This window comes from Nannospalax galili, unplaced genomic scaffold (genome assembly GCF_000622305.1).
Source record: "Nannospalax galili isolate Female #2095 unplaced genomic scaffold, S.galili_v1.0 scaffold1467, whole genome shotgun sequence".
Classification (NCBI taxonomy): Eukaryota; Metazoa; Chordata; class Mammalia; order Rodentia; family Spalacidae; genus Nannospalax; species Nannospalax galili.
The window spans coordinates 75,027-87,627 of NW_008356269.1; the positions used below are offsets into that span (position 1 = coordinate 75,027).

The 12,601-nt window shown below is 39.1% G+C and overlaps 1 protein-coding gene across 1 annotated transcript in view; it reads left to right on the forward strand.

Moving 5' to 3' along the window:
* Mdn1 (midasin AAA ATPase 1) overlaps window positions 1-12,601 on the forward strand; it is a 167,478-nt gene that overhangs the window by 64,252 nt on the left and 90,625 nt on the right. Inside the window, exons 23-32 of the mRNA XM_008854517.3 lie at window positions 781-932; window positions 1,622-1,800; window positions 2,667-2,875; window positions 3,044-3,190; window positions 5,412-5,553; window positions 8,130-8,264; window positions 8,345-8,483; window positions 8,952-9,090; window positions 9,401-9,528; window positions 11,456-11,600. Coding sequence (XP_008852739.1) covers window positions 781-932; window positions 1,622-1,800; window positions 2,667-2,875; window positions 3,044-3,190; window positions 5,412-5,553; window positions 8,130-8,264; window positions 8,345-8,483; window positions 8,952-9,090; window positions 9,401-9,528; window positions 11,456-11,600 — 1,515 coding nt within the window. The remainder of the gene's footprint in view (window positions 1-780; window positions 933-1,621; window positions 1,801-2,666; window positions 2,876-3,043; window positions 3,191-5,411; window positions 5,554-8,129; window positions 8,265-8,344; window positions 8,484-8,951; window positions 9,091-9,400; window positions 9,529-11,455; window positions 11,601-12,601) is intronic.

Here is a 12,601-nt window from a genome sequence, read left to right on the forward strand (position 1 = left end):
TGTCTAATCGTTAGGCTTTGGGGGCTGGGGGCAAGAATACTGTTATAAGCAACACCCATTTGAGAACAATAGGACATTACAAAATAGCATGTAACTGAAAATCTGAGAAACGGTTTTGCCACCTGGGTTGTTTACATGTTGCTTGTTTACTCATTAGGATTTGAAGTTATTGAGGATTCAATGCTTTGTTTTTTGGAACAAGGTCTCCCTATAGCCCCAACTGGCCTTGATCTCATAGAGATCCACCTACTTCTGCCTGGTGTTAAAGGCATGTGCCACCATTCCCAGCTTAACACTTTTATCTTGGAAAGAGTATGCCATTGACTACGTTACTCATAAAGGATTAATGTCTTGGGAGGGTCAGTTTTGTGTCCTTTAGAATTATTACAACCAGAATGTAATAATATAAAACGTGTTAACTCACTACAATAATGACCTAATTTTGAGGACTATGGTAGATATGAAATACTTATTTTGATAAAAATAATCAGTTAACATTTGAAGAGATGAATCATTCAATATTTGAGATTATTTTGATCTGTAGTTTTTCTCTACACCTACCTACTCTTCATCCAGTTTTAGAGCTAGTATTGTGATAACATTTTGCTCCCATTCTTGAAAGTAGTGTTGTGTTCATATTTTGCTCATTGGTTTTATGTTGAAAGCACCTGGAACAAGGCAGCATTCTTGATAACTACTTTTTTCCTACTCCTCTTTCTGGAAGAATGCCAAATTTGTCATAAGACTGAGGGTCATATTTCAAAGTCATCTGTCCTTTAGCCTATTCCAGAACCCAAAGGAGGCCGCCTTATCCAGGTTGAAGGCTACTGGATTTCAGTGGGAGACAAGGAGCCTACAATAGATGAGACCTATGTTCTGACCTCTTCTGTTAAGCTCAACCTGAGAGATATAGTCCGAGTCGTCTCTTCAGGGTATGTGGGGTTTTTATTCCTGCTGCTGTAAAGTTTCTGCAAGAAGGGTCCTACTTCTTATTGTAGTCTTCCTTTAGTGGTATTCATTGGCCAATGGAATCATTACTTCCTAAAATTAGGACTGATATTTCTTCTTGCATAATAGCTATATTTTTGGTGAGACTGATAATGGACATAGATTCTTAACTCTTTTTACAATTGCTTTTTGGGTTGGAGAGATGACTGAGTGGTTAAGTGTTTGCTGCTCTTCCAGAGAAGTTGAGTTGGTTCCCAATACCCACATGTATTTGGCTCTCGACAGCCTGGAACTCCAGTTTCAGGGCATATGATGCCCTACCATACACTCATACAGACATCCATACACATTTTTTTTTTTTAAGGTAAAATTACCTTGTTATTTTGCTGATAAATACTTTTTGTATTTGTTAGTTAAGTGAGTTAACAGTTCCCCTTTTTATTACAAGTAGTGCCAGAGGTTGGAATTGCTCTCCATAGTAATTTTTGAGGAGCAGTGTTTACACAGACCCTTCTCAATGCACAGGTATCATAAAGGTGTTTTTTGAGTATAACGTTAATGATACTTTCCCTTTTTTTTTTAAATTTTTTTGCCACTGTCAGTTTTTGAGTTTTGTGTTTATTGCGGCTCTCCTTTTCTTTTTAAAATTGCTTTATTGGCTCATCTTTTACAGAACTTATCCAGTGCTGATTCAAGGAGAGACATCAGTTGGTAAAACAAGTCTGATAAGGTGGCTGGCCGCAGCTACTGGCAACCACTGTGTGCGTATCAACAATCATGAACACACAGATATTCAAGAGTACATTGGTTGTTACACGTCCAGCCCCTCTGGGAAGCTTGTCTTCAATGAAGGTAGTGTTAATCCTCCATTATGTGGGTGCGGATTTCTGTCTTTTTGAGACAGGGTCTCCCTGTAGTCCCAGCTGTCCTGGCACTTCATATGTAGACCAGGCTGGCCTTCATCTCACAGAGATACAGCTGCCTCTGCCTCCCCAGTGCTGGGTCTAGAGGTGTGTGCCACCATACCTGGCTTTTTAAAAAAAATTTCTCTATTTAACGAGTACAAATGTTATGCCTGCATTTATGCAAATGCACCTGTGTTGCACATTGCCCTCGGGGCCAGAAGAGAGCGTTGGATTCCTTGGAACTGGAGTTATTGAAGTTTGTTAGCCGGCCGCCATGTGGGTGCTGGGATTCAAACCCAGGTCTTCTGCAAGAGCAGCCAATGCTCTTAACTGCTGAGCCAGCTTCTAGCCCCTAGACCCATTCTAAAAGTGATACTCGTAACCCTTTCTAATTGAGGCACAGGAACAGTACTGTAATGGCTGCTTTGTGTTGTCCCTAGTAGCTGATTAAAGGGTAATGCCCAAGTACTAGCTTTCCTGGGATTCCCACTAATCTTTTCAGCCAGTTTGAAGAAAACAAACAATCTTTTAGAGATTTAAAAAATAGGTAAAAGGGAGAAGGAAGTTGGGAATAGGTAGGAGAATTGGGTGATTAATGAAATTAGACTGCAAAGAGAAGATTCAACAAGTTGAAGGGGAAGTATTTATTAGCCCTGCCTCTCCTTTGGGGGTTATTTGGGGCTCAAGACTAACTACTAGAGTAATTTGCTGCAAATTAATGATAATCTAGGGTTTGTTGGTTGAATGTACATATTTTAAGATACTGAATGATTTATATACCTTTACCAATTCTCAGCATTCATTTTCTCATAGGTGTTCTTATTGATGCTATGAGAAAGGGCTACTGGATTGTGTTAGATGAATTAAATTTGGCACCCACTGATGTGTTAGAGGCACTAAACAGACTGTTAGATGATAACCGTGAATTGCTCATAACAGAAACACAGGAAGTTGTGAAAGCACACCCTCGGTTCAGGCTTTTTGCTACCCAAAATCCTCCAGGGCTTTATGGAGGCAGAAAGGTATGTAGATTTGCCCCCATCTTCTATAAATTATTGTATGAAATGGTAAATTCCTTATTAGAAATGAGACTTTTTGGCCTCTCAAAGGGTTTCTATTTTTGTGGTGAACAGCAAAGTCTCTATTTTAGAAATCAGATTAACATTCCTTTTTTTCTGTGTATTTCCTAGGTGCTTTCTAGAGCCTTCAGGAATCGATTTATAGAACTGCATTTTGATGAACTGCCCAGTTCTGAGTTGGAAACAATTTTGCACAAGCGGTGCAGTTTGCCACCTTCCTATTGCAGTAGATTGGTTAGAGTTATGTTGGACCTTCAGGTATTTCATGTCCTCATCACTGAATTGAGATTTAAATGGGGCGTATTGATCAGAGTTGTTAGGAAAATTTGGTTTTTCCTTTGGGTAGAAACTATTATTTTTACAGAGTAAAGCTCTTTTTTGGCTGGTGGGGAGTCTTGTTTCTAAAATGCATTATGTTAACATCTTTTTTCTTGTTATTTTCACCATCTAGGGATTGAACCCAGAGCCTTGTGCTTGCTAGGCAATCTCTGAACTATTAATCTGTGTCTCTAGCTCCTGTTTTAGGTTCTTTCTAAAAGCAACACTTGTATTATCTTAGATTTTTTTTTAGTGATAGTTATTGCATTTGTTATTTCCTTATTTGGGGTCTTTCGGTGCTTTATTTGTGATTTGTTTTGCAATTTTTGGCAAAGGCAAGCTACTTTCTTTTTTTCCTTTTATTATTTTGAGACTCATGACCCTCTTAGCTCCTTGAGTAGCACAGGCAACTGTGCCTGGCTTTAAACTTTATAATAAAGATAATGCAAGGTGATACTTGTATTGCATACCTGACCACCAGAGTTAGATTTCTAGAATTTACAGCAGGAGGAGAGAACCAGCTTTGGAAGCTTGTCTGGACACAAAGACCTTTTTATTGTGGTTCTTGCTTGTTAACTGCAAAACTATAGTTGATTTTCCCCACGATGCTGGGGATGGACTCCAAATTTGCACACACTTGTGAAGCGATCTACCAACCCATAAGGTTGTTTTCTTAAAGATAGTGTATATTATAGTTAGAGGTGTTCTTTATCAGGAATTATTTAAATTAGGTTCTAGAAAGCTATTAATACTCATGGCCTTCTGGTTCCATTGGGGACTAGTTTCTTAATCTTTTTTTTTTTTTTTTGAGACAGTGTCTTCTTATAACACAGCTGGCTTAGAACTGGCTATTAGACCAAGCTGGCTTGATCTCACAGAGATCTGCCTGTCTCTGCCCCCCAAGTACCAGGATTCAAGGGATGTGCCACCACACCTGGCTTTTATCTTTTAAGAAATATTTTGCGTTCATTCTTTGACAGTTTCATGCATATCACACATACATAGCACATATATTCACACACATTTTATTACATCTGCCTCTTCCCACCCCGGATCTCCCCGACATTTGCCCCTTATACCTCTATGTTGTCCTTGTTGTCTATTTTCTTTTTAATTGACCCAGTGAGTCTAATTTAGTTCTGACTGTGTGAGCATGGGCAGCCTATCCAGTGGTCACAGTCTTGAAGAAAAACTACTCCCACTTCCTCAGTAGCCATTAATGACCATGCCATGTCCAGAAGACAGCATTTCATAGCACTTCTCCCTATCCTCTGCCTGTAGGATTCTTTCTGTTCCCTTCTCCAGTGTTCACTGAGCATTCAATACACAAACCTACGAAAAGAAGCTTCTGTGATCAATGCTGAGAGCAGTACTAATCTATGGGTTAAAAAAAATATATTTAGAAAGCAATTTGACAACACATGTGTTTGGTTAACTCTCCCTCACCAGGGCCTATCATCTCCCCAGCCATGGAGTTTTAAACAAGTTTACAGTGCCATACATGAGACTTCTCCCTTATTGAGCAGACCTCAGATCCATATCAGAAAGCAGTTAGTTACCCCCAGAATCTCCATGTTCCTACTGCACCAGTGGGCACGTCTTGTCAGGCCGGTCAGTATTTATTGTAGCATTTCTAGTCAACTACTGGCTAAGTCCATTGATGATCCACTTCCACCCTCCCTCCCCCGACCCTCCAAAAGCATCATGCATAATACCATTCCGCACTGTGAAGGCTAATCAGTAAGTAGTAAGGAAATTTCCAGGTCAGTTCAGTGTAATTTCTCTGTCTCGCAACCAAAGTATGCTGTGTCTTCAGCAGCAAGGTCTTAATGCCTAGTTATGGTGGAAAACCAAGAACAATGGTATAAATTTGTGTTGTAGTTACAAAGTAGTTGGTTTCCATAAGAGTTTTTATCTTTGACACCAATTTGCTGATTTAGTCTCTTTTCTTGTATGGTATGGGATCTCATTGTTTATTACTTTTATTTACACTTCATTTTGAACATTTCTCTTTACATAGTTGTAGAACGTTTGCATTTCTGAGTTTAATCTTATTAGAATAAAAACATTTTAATGAGACTTTAAATTTATTAGTACTTTTAAACATGTATGCTGTCTATTCAATGTGATAAACAGTTCGTTTGTTTTTATACTTTAATAGTCCTACCGTAGAAGTTCTTCGGTGTTTGCTGGAAAACAGGGCTTCATCACCCTTCGAGATCTGTTCCGATGGGCTGAAAGATACAGATTAGCTGCACAGACTGAAAAGGACTATGATTGGCTACAACATTTAGCCAATGATGGTATGTATTTTTTTTTTTTTTTTTTTTTTTTTTTTTTTTTTAGACAGGGTCTCCCTGTAGCCCCAGCTGTCCTGGAACTCACTATGTATACTCCCTGTAGCCCCAGCTGTCCTGGAACTCACTATGTACACCAGGCTGGTCTTGAACTCGCAGAGATCTGCCTGCCTCTGCCTCCCGAGTGCTGGGATTAAAGGCATGCACCACCACGTCCGGCTAATGATGGTATATTTTAATGTATACAGTTATACCAGGTGTCATGTGTTAATCCTGCCCAAATGTGCTTGATGCATTCCTTTCCCTACATGTTCCAGAAACTACTCAGACCCGTAATACTCTTATTGTAAGCCTTTCAATTCTAACAGGTATTTGTGATTCCCAAGGTTTTTCTTTTCTTGTTTTTAGGCAGGGTCTTTCTTTCTAATTGCCTATTCTGGAACTCAAGATCCTTTTGCCCTAGCCTATAAATGTTGGGATTATAGGCATGAACCATTATACCCACACTGCTATGGGTTTTACTTCTTTGTTTCAAGTGGCTACATGTGAAGTCAGGATATAGCATAGCTCTTTAGGAGCTGGAGATTGACAGTTTGTGGGCCATTTGCCTTCGGTGTGGTAACCAGAGATAGTGTAAACACTGGTCATTATTGTTTAATTTGTAATAAAAATTTATGTTATTTGCTGTGAATACAACAAGAAGCATTTTGTACTTGTGATTTGCAAAACAGCAGAGAGTCATTAATGAGGCTCTTTTACAATAAGGAGCATAAATAAAATCGACCCGTGAGAGTTTTCTCTCTTTTTCTGGCAAGAAGGTGGTAGGTTTCTTGGAGAGTAAACCTGTTATTACTAGAGTCATGGGGTAAGATCCCAATTTGAGGCAGAGGGTTGCTCTAGTCTGTCAGTTCCATCCACTCACCTCCAGACATGTTAGTGGAAAAAATAGCAAAGCAGAAATATATTCAATCTAGCCATATTAGGAAGACCTGGTGGGGGCTGGGGGAGTATGGTTCAGAAGGACAAAACCTACAGTCTTCAGTCCTGGCTTCAAAGAGCTAAAAAGAGAAAGGGAGGGAAAGTAGATATAGTCAAATAATTTTGGTTAGCCCATAGCCTGGATGGTCATTTTCTCAGAGTTGACCACACACAGCCCTAGTCTCTGTTGCCTGGGAATAGTTTTGAATCTTGTCATATAATGTTAATCCATCAGAACTGTTGCTCCTTAAATATAAAGTAGATTGTAGGAGAGGGTGACTCAGAGAAAGGTCAAGGCAGGAGGGCAAGGTGGTGTTAGGCTTTTAAGCCTAAAGCAATGGCTGAAGACTTCTATGAACAACAGCAGTTAAAGGCGGAAGGTGGCAATCTGTGGTTATGCCACAGATACCTTAATTAATACCTTAATTATCTTTTCCTTGATGCTAGAAGGGTGAGGTTCACAACTTTTAGATGAATGTTCCTCAAATGATGGACATGTTTATATATAGAGGTAAGCGGGCATCTCAGTCAAAGTTAAATTTTACTCAGACAAAAAAATGCACATTGAAGGCAGAGGTGCTAGGCTTTTTCCTGCTTTTACTATTTGGGGCATCTGTCTGTAGGCCCAAATGGTCAGAGACTGAGTGAGTACGTGAATGAGTGAGTGAGTGCGTGCGTGCGTGCATGCATGCATGCGCACACTTTTACTAGCAGAGCTTTCTTTAAATCACTTCTTGAAACCCAGGGCCTTGTGTATGTTGAACATCCATTCTGCCGGTGAAATGTGTCACCTTTTTATTTTCTTTCTTGGAAAAAAGAAAGATAAAGGACTGGGTGTAATGGTACATTCCTTTAGTACTAGCACTTGGAAGGTTGAGGCAGTAAGATCACAAGTCTGAGGCCAGTGACATGGACAAACAGACAACACATTTTCTTATGCTTTTCTGTTGAAATAGGAAGCTGATCAAGCATTTTTACATATTTATGTATATATCCATGTAAGTTACAGGCTCTGCCTACATTTAGAGTATTTCTAAATCTCAGGTTTCTTTTATTTATTATTCTTTGTGTGTGTGTGTGTTTGTGTGTGTGTGTGTGTGTGTTTGTGTTTGAGGGTTGTCTCATTAAGCAGTCCACATAGACTGGGACTTATTTTGTAGCCTATGCTGGCCTTAAATTTATAATCTGCCTCACTCTTCAGTGGATTACAGCCTTATACTACCATGTCTAACTTCTTTTATCTTTTATGTGGACGTAACCACATCTGACTTGTCGAAAGTTACTGATTCTGTCTTGTGTTTGAGCTTGATTGGATGGGATCCTACAGTGTATGTTCTTGGGCTTCTGACATCTTCATTCACGCTATTATGTACATCAGGACTAAATCCTTTGGTTTTTTTTTTTTTTTAATATTTTGCAACCCATTATATGGAGATAAACAATAATTTGTCTTATAATTTGGGCATTTGGATTATTTGTCTTAGGCTGTGGTTCTTTAGATCCCTCTCCACCAAAAAATTATGAAAATTGCTCTTGCTTCATGTTCTCAACGTTCTTTGATATTTCTACGGATACTTAATTATTCCCTTTTTTCCAATACTCAGGTTTTATGCTTCTAGCAGGCCGAGTCAGGAAGCAGGAGGAAGTTGATGTGATTCAAGAAGTCCTTGAAAAACATTTCAAGAAAAAATTATGTCCTCAGTCTCTTTTCTCCAAAGAAAATGTCCTGAAGTTACTGGGTGAGTAAATCAGAACGCCTGAGGAATATGAATCAGGTTATGCTTACTAGAACCTACAGTATTTTTTCTGCCTTGTATAGGTAAATCATCTACCCAGACAAATCCATTGGAGTCTAAGTTCAACCATATCGTATGGACTGAAGGCATGCGGAGATTGGCAGTGCTAGTGGGAAGGGCATTGGAATTTGGTGAACCAGTGCTGCTGGTTGGAGACACTGGGTAAAGTTCTTTAGGAAGAGTTCATTGAGAAGTTTTAGTTCAGTTCCATAGGATTGCTTGAGTTACCTCTGAAGGCCTTGTGGAAGTGTTTTTAATTTCTCTTCTTCTTTTTTCTCCCTTCCCCTCCCCACTCCTCCTTCCCTCCAAGTCTTTTAAAGTTCGACTCATTCAGTAGATAGTGAAGAAGAATAAGTATTTTAGTGTTTCTTTGAATTTGTAAGGATTATATCTCTTCCTCTCCTTGGTGATTGTAGACTAAAAGAATGGAATTTGTATAGTGGATAGCTCCCTTAGGGATATGGCAGAGCTCTGTTGTTCTACAGAAGGACACTGTGAACCTGAGTTGCAGACAGCTTGCGCCATCTGCTACTGTAATGAGCTTCTCAACATGGCCCTTTTGCTGATATTATGTTTGTGATTATATAGTTGGAACACATGCTCCTTCTTATTCTGGTGTATTTTTAATAGATGTGGGAAAACTACAGTCTGCCAGATGTTTGCAGCCTTGGCAAATCAGACACTATACTCAGTCAACTGCCACTTAAACATGGAGACATCCGACTTCCTGGGAGGGTTAAGGCCAGTGAGACAGAAGCTAAATGACAAGGTTTGTTTTGTAATAAATATTGGTATACTTATTAATAGAACTGTAGTTTGCTATGTTCATGTTGCTGTTGAATTTTGTTTATGGTGGGATTTGTAGATCCAAGTTCAGATTTAGGTATTTATGCATATTTTGCTGGTCTACAAGGGGCCTTAACAAGATCCTGCTTCATAGGTTTTTTTTTTTTTCTTTCTCAGACCTTTGCTTTTTAAAGAATGCATATTTCACCTCAGCAGGCACCATCTAGATATTTGTATATTTTCTTGTGTAGCCACCTTCTCTGTAATTCCCCCTCCACTTTTCTAAATTACAGGAAGAATTGGACACAAGACTCTTTGAGTGGCATGACGGGCCTCTGGTTCTGGCCGTCAAGGAGGACAGCTTTTTCCTCATGGATGAGATCTCCTTGGCTGATGACTCTGTACTGGAAAGACTGAATAGGTAACATGGATGAGAGGCTTTCCCTTATTGATGTTTTTATTGGCCTTGTTTTTATCTATAATTCAGTTGTTTAAATAATAATGATGATACTTTTTGGTACATAGGAAATTATGGAAAACTTAGAGTGACTCTTCCTTTTGGCACTTCAGGCTGCTGTTTTTTTCTTTGAGACAGGGAGTCTCCCTGTTGCCTCAGGTGGCCCGGAACTCAGAGATCATCATGCCTCTGCCTCTTGAGTGCTGGGACTAAAGGTATATACCAACACACCCGGCCTTGGTCCGTTTTTTCTTTCAAGAACCAGAAACAAGGCTGTGGGGTGATAGAACCAAAACAAATGAATTTGAGTGAAAATGATTTTTTTTCAGGTAAATTATATGTTTACTCTTATTCTGAAATTTTTAAACAAAATGTTATAATCCTAGATTAGGTACTATATAAGGTATTTGCACAACATCAGATCAGTATTACTCTTGATATTGTGATACCTAGTTTTCCTTTTTATTGAAGTCTTTATATCATAAAATGTACCTGGTATATTTGTAAAATTTAATGAGATTTTCAGGTACCACAATCCAGTTTATATGTAGTAAGATCTCTCCTGTACATACAATTAATTTCTGGATTTTACCCCTGCTCCAGGAATTTAACTTTTCAATACAAATTTGACTTTATTCTCTCACTTTGGGGTGGGTGGATGTGGAAGGGTCCTTTTGAGACCAGATTTCCCTGTAGCCCCAGCTGGCCTGGAACTTGCTAGACAGACCAGAATACCCTTGTTCTCACAGAGTTTTGCCTGCCTCTGCCTTCTGAGAGCTAGGATTTAAGGCATGTGCCACCACAACCAGCTTATTCTCTCACTTTTGGTATTAATGTTTTGTGTTATGTGTTTGTATTCATGTGTGTGGAGTTCAGAGGCTAACATTGGGTATCTTCCTCAATTGTTCTCCACTTTACTTATTTAGATAGAGTCTCTTATGGAACCTGGAGCTCATCCCTTTGATTACATTCTCTGGCCAACAAGCACTGTACCAATTGAGCTCTCTCCCAGCCTGCTTTATTGATACAGGGTGTCATTATGTAACCCAAGAAGATTTGGAAGTCCCTTTATAGCCCAGATGACCTCTGTCTAGCACCACTCCTCTTGCCTTAGCCCAGAGTGTTGGGAATACCAGCACGAGCCATTATACCTGCGTAGCTCTGTGTTACTGTTTTGATCGTCATCCGTTTCACAGTATATGTCTTTGTCACATCACAGTGTATATTGTTTTGTATTCCTAACAACATTGGATAAATTACTTTTTGTTTACTCCTTTACTATTTGATGATATTTTAGTTTTATCTACTTTTGAGGTATTATAAATAATTGTGAACTGTTGAATTTGAGATACTCATTGTCAAGACAGGTGTATTAGTAAAACAGTGTACAGAATGGAGTTCTTTTTCTCTTGATCAAAAATTTGTCTGATACCCTATGTTTGATCCCTAGAACCCTCATGGCAGAAGGAGAGAACAGACTGTAAAAGTTGTCCTGTGACCTTTTCCTGTGTGTTGTGGTCTGTGCATACCTACACCTACACACTGAGGCACATACACACAACTAACTAAATAAATGAACAAACTTGTTGTGAAAAAAGAACGGTGTTCCTGATGGCTATAGTGGGTACATACCTCTAATCTCAGCACTTGGCTGAGGCAGGATGATCAAGAGCTCTAGACCAGCCTAAGCTTGGCTCTATAATGAGACCTTGTCCTTAAAAGGGCTGTGTGTGTGTATTACATGGCAATTGGAACACTTGAGTTGTACTGTGTAATAGGACACCATTAAATTGGTAACTCCACAGAGGACATGGTTTTCTTTTAAAAAATGTTCAAATTCATGAAATAGAATGCATTCCTTTTCTCATCTTTTCCAATTTTTTTCCATCAGTGTCCTTGAAGTGGAAAGGTCTCTGGTATTAGCTGAGAAAGGCAGCCCAGAAGATAGAGATAGTGAAGTAGAGCTATTGACTGCTGGAAAAAATTTTCGTATCTTAGCAACCATGAACCCTGGGGGCGACTTTGGAAAAAAAGAGGTAAAACCATCTTCCTGAAGCATCATTTCTTTCTAGTTTTTTACCTCAGCTTATTGACACCCATTAACATAGTATGTATAATACATGTGAATTGTATGGTGGGTAACAACTGAGGAATTGAGTAATAGGTAAAAATCCATAAAAGACATTGGTAATCATTATGTAATACAGAAAAACCTCAGACAGTTCTGTATTTGGCATTTCACTCTGTGTATGTGCCAAAAATGTCATGAATTACTGTCACTTGCTAGCCATTGTTCCATTTCTCTTGCTGAGCTTGAAACTTATTCTGATTTATGCTTTGTTGTTTCCTGTGTGTGTGGCCCTCCCCACCCCCCCATTGTGTGTATGTGTGTTTCTTTGTTTTAGTCATTCATGTTTGAGACAGACTGTCTATAACCAGGCTGGTCTTGAGCACATGATTAAACTACTGCCTCAGCCTCTAGGATTACAAGCATGGGCCACCATGCCCGGGTAGAACCTCAGTTAAGTGCTAGAGTGGTTTTATGAGCAATTTCGCAGTATCAGATGTCATAGGTGAGGTTAGACATGGTAGTGTATGTCTGTAATGACAGCACATAGGAGGCCAAGACAAGGGGATTGCTACAAATGTGGGCCACATAGTTTTGTGAATAGAGCATGTTTATTCTCTTACAGGTTGTGTGGGTTGTATCAAGTTGTTGGTAAATTTTCTTCTCTTCAGAAGGTTGTGCTCAGAATCCATCAGGTGCCAACAACCCTGTGGCTTTCAGAAAGCTCATGAAGCCATTCCATGAAAAAGTGAAAAAGGCAGCATTATGTGCCTGATCCCAGTCTATTTAGGGTAGTATGGTAATAGGTAATATGTCAGGAATGATAAGAAGAAACAAGAATTGGTCTTTAATAAAGGCAGTTAAGATTCTTGATAATTGTTGGATGCCTAAAATGTGACCATGGTAGCATAAGAGGAAATAATATCACTTTACTTTTGAGATCTGGTTTTAAGGTTGTTAGTGTCAACT